Genomic DNA, 2,643 nt, shown 5'->3' with positions numbered 1-2,643 from the left:
TGTCTGTCTGTCTGTCTGTAGGTTTCCAGTCGGAGGACATTGAATGTGCCTTCACTGACACCCTGCAGGGGGCGGAGCCTCATGACGGACCCGCCAATGAGCTGCGAGGAGTGGTGCGAGAAAACGGCACGGTTCGCTGCATCCGTGGCTCCCGCTGCTATGGATTGTGGGAAAAGAGACCAGACGGGGAAACACACCTGGTCAAACAAGGTGAGACACTCACACACACACACTCACACACACACACACTCGCTCGTGGTCTGAATCTGAACCGGATCAAACCTCGTCCTCTTCTGTCCTCCAGGTTGCTGGACTTACACCGGCAGCCAGCAGGAGTGTCGTGGCGACCGTTGCCTGGTAACAGCGACGCCGTCTCAGATCCAGAACGGCAGCTACCGCTTCTGCTGCTGCAGCCAAAACCTCTGCAACGCCAACTTCACCGAGCCCCCGCCCACCGCAGACACCCCCGCCCTGAGGCCGATGAAGACAGATGGGCGGGACGACGGACAGACAGGTGAGCGGGTCACTCTGTACCGACCAATCACAGGCCACAGTGCTGAGGTCATAGTGACAGGTTATCATTGTTTAGGTTATTGATCACCTTCTGATCGGCTCTTTAACGCTTCGTGCTGCTGAACAGCCGGTGGAGACGCCCACACAGTCTGAGACCGACACCTGCTGCTTTGTTTGTTTGTTTACATTAGCACCAGTAACAACAACAACAATAAACAGCTGAACGTACGGAGGAGGAGGAGGCAGTATGATGACAGTGATATTAACGATGGCATTATCCCACAGCTCACCCGGCGCTGCGGCGGGAGGAGACGGTGCTCATCGCCCTGGTAACCGTCGCCATAGCAGCCATTGTCATCATAGCGTTGTTCCTGGGATACCGCATGATGAGAGGTGCTCAGTAATAATAATAATAATAATGATAATAATGATAATAACCACAACAACAATAATAATAATGATAATAATCATTCATACCTTTGTTTGTGTTTTAAGGGAAGAAGCAGAAACACAGTCTGTCAGCTCTGGATGTTTTGGAGGCAGCAAACACAGACACTGCTGTCGACCTGGATAACCTGAAACTACTGGAGGTACACACGCACACACACACACACACACACACACACAAAGAAGACTTTATATAACAGATTTCACAACTTAAGTACGACCCAAATCAAAGGCAGGTAGATGGAGTCTGTGTGATATTGGTGGACTGTCCCTTTAAGAGGAGCCGGGACCATTAAAACCACGACAGTTAATTACAAAGTTAAATTCTCATTGTTAGAGCGTATAAACATAACAATGTTAGAGGATCTCAGGTTGAGCCCTGAGGAACGCCACGTGTCCATCTCTAACGACCCTCTCCTTCCTCCCGGCAGCTGATTGGTCGGGGTCGTTACGGCACGGTGTTTCGCGGCTGCCTTAACGAGCGCTGCGTTGCTGTCAAACTCTTCAGCTCGGCCAACCGGCAGAACTACGCCAACGAGCGCTCCATCTACTGTCTGCCACTGCTGCAGCAACACGACAACATCGCCCGCTTCCTGACCGCCGACGAGAGGACAACGGCGGACGGACGACCCGAGTTCCTGATCCTGATGGAGTTCTACCCTCATGTAAGAGACTGAAAGAACCAACCAGGGCTACGTGCATGTTAGCTGGTTAATGCTGTTTTTCCATTACATTACATGGTGTTAGCTGTTAGCTGTTAGCTGGCGGTCTTCACTGACGTATCTTTGCCGTCAGCATTTGACGTGACATCCCAAATATTATTATTAATAAAATTAGTAAGAAACAGTAATTTTGACATTTGACCCTTCCTAAGCCCCGCCCCTTTCTTGCTCTGTGCTCCAATAACAGTTGAGGAAGCCTCGCTCAACTTCCTCCTTTACTGTACTTAGATATGTGCTAGCCTTTGTCCATTTAGCTCAGAAAACCAACCTTTAGCCATTGTTAGCAATACCAGTTGATAACGACGCATTCGCTTTATTTTTCTCATACAAACATGAAGCGAATGAAGACAGAAGTCGGACAGTACTGTGTGAATATTAATACAGCTTGCAGCAGTTGACACTTGGATCCGCCATTTGGGATTTTGAGGTTGATGTTCTGTTCCGATTGAACGCACCATAAATATATATATACGTCTCTTTTATCTTTTAAACATCTTTTCAACATAGATTAGCTTAGCATGTAGCATATCTAAGTACAGAAAGGAGGAAGTTGGACGAGGTTCCAAAAAAGGCGGGAATTATCAAATGACGATGTAAACAGGAAGTTAGGATAACTTCCAAAAAGTTTTAGAGGTTAAATGTTTCTTGTTGCACACAGATAGCATCCATACAGTTTATAATGAGAGGGCAATGCTAATGCTAAGCTAACTATTCACTCATTTACTCAGATGTTAGCGTAAAGTAATTTGGGGCCTGTAGGGGGCACTAACAGCAGACTGTCTGTCGTCTGTCTGACATTACAACATTAATCTTGTTATTGTGCTGCAAGACGGCGCCTTCACTCCTACTTCCTGTCTGGAGCCACTGAACACACACACAGACACTCACAGACACACACACAGACACTCACACACACACAGACACACAGACACTCTGACACACACACAGACACTCACACACA

The 2,643-nt window shown here is 47.8% G+C and overlaps 1 protein-coding gene across 1 annotated transcript in view; it reads left to right on the top strand.

Annotated features, from left to right (window-relative positions):
- The window catches only part of LOC118338836 (bone morphogenetic protein receptor type-2-like), a 19,825-nt gene that overhangs the window by 4,839 nt on the left and 12,343 nt on the right, over positions 1-2,643 (top strand). The window contains exons 3-7 of the mRNA XM_035676240.1: positions 22-210; positions 305-514; positions 799-906; positions 1,009-1,103; positions 1,392-1,625. Of these exons, the coding sequence (XP_035532133.1) occupies positions 22-210; positions 305-514; positions 799-906; positions 1,009-1,103; positions 1,392-1,625 (836 nt within the window). The remainder of the gene's footprint in view (positions 1-21; positions 211-304; positions 515-798; positions 907-1,008; positions 1,104-1,391; positions 1,626-2,643) is intronic.

This window comes from Morone saxatilis, unplaced genomic scaffold, assembly GCF_004916995.1.
Source record: "Morone saxatilis isolate NCDOM2014 unplaced genomic scaffold, NCSU_SB_2.0 Contig5, whole genome shotgun sequence".
In the NCBI taxonomy this organism is placed as follows: Eukaryota; Metazoa; Chordata; class Actinopteri; family Moronidae; genus Morone; species Morone saxatilis.
Note: the sequence above shows the minus strand (reverse complement) of the source record. Positions and strands in the feature narration are given on the sequence as shown.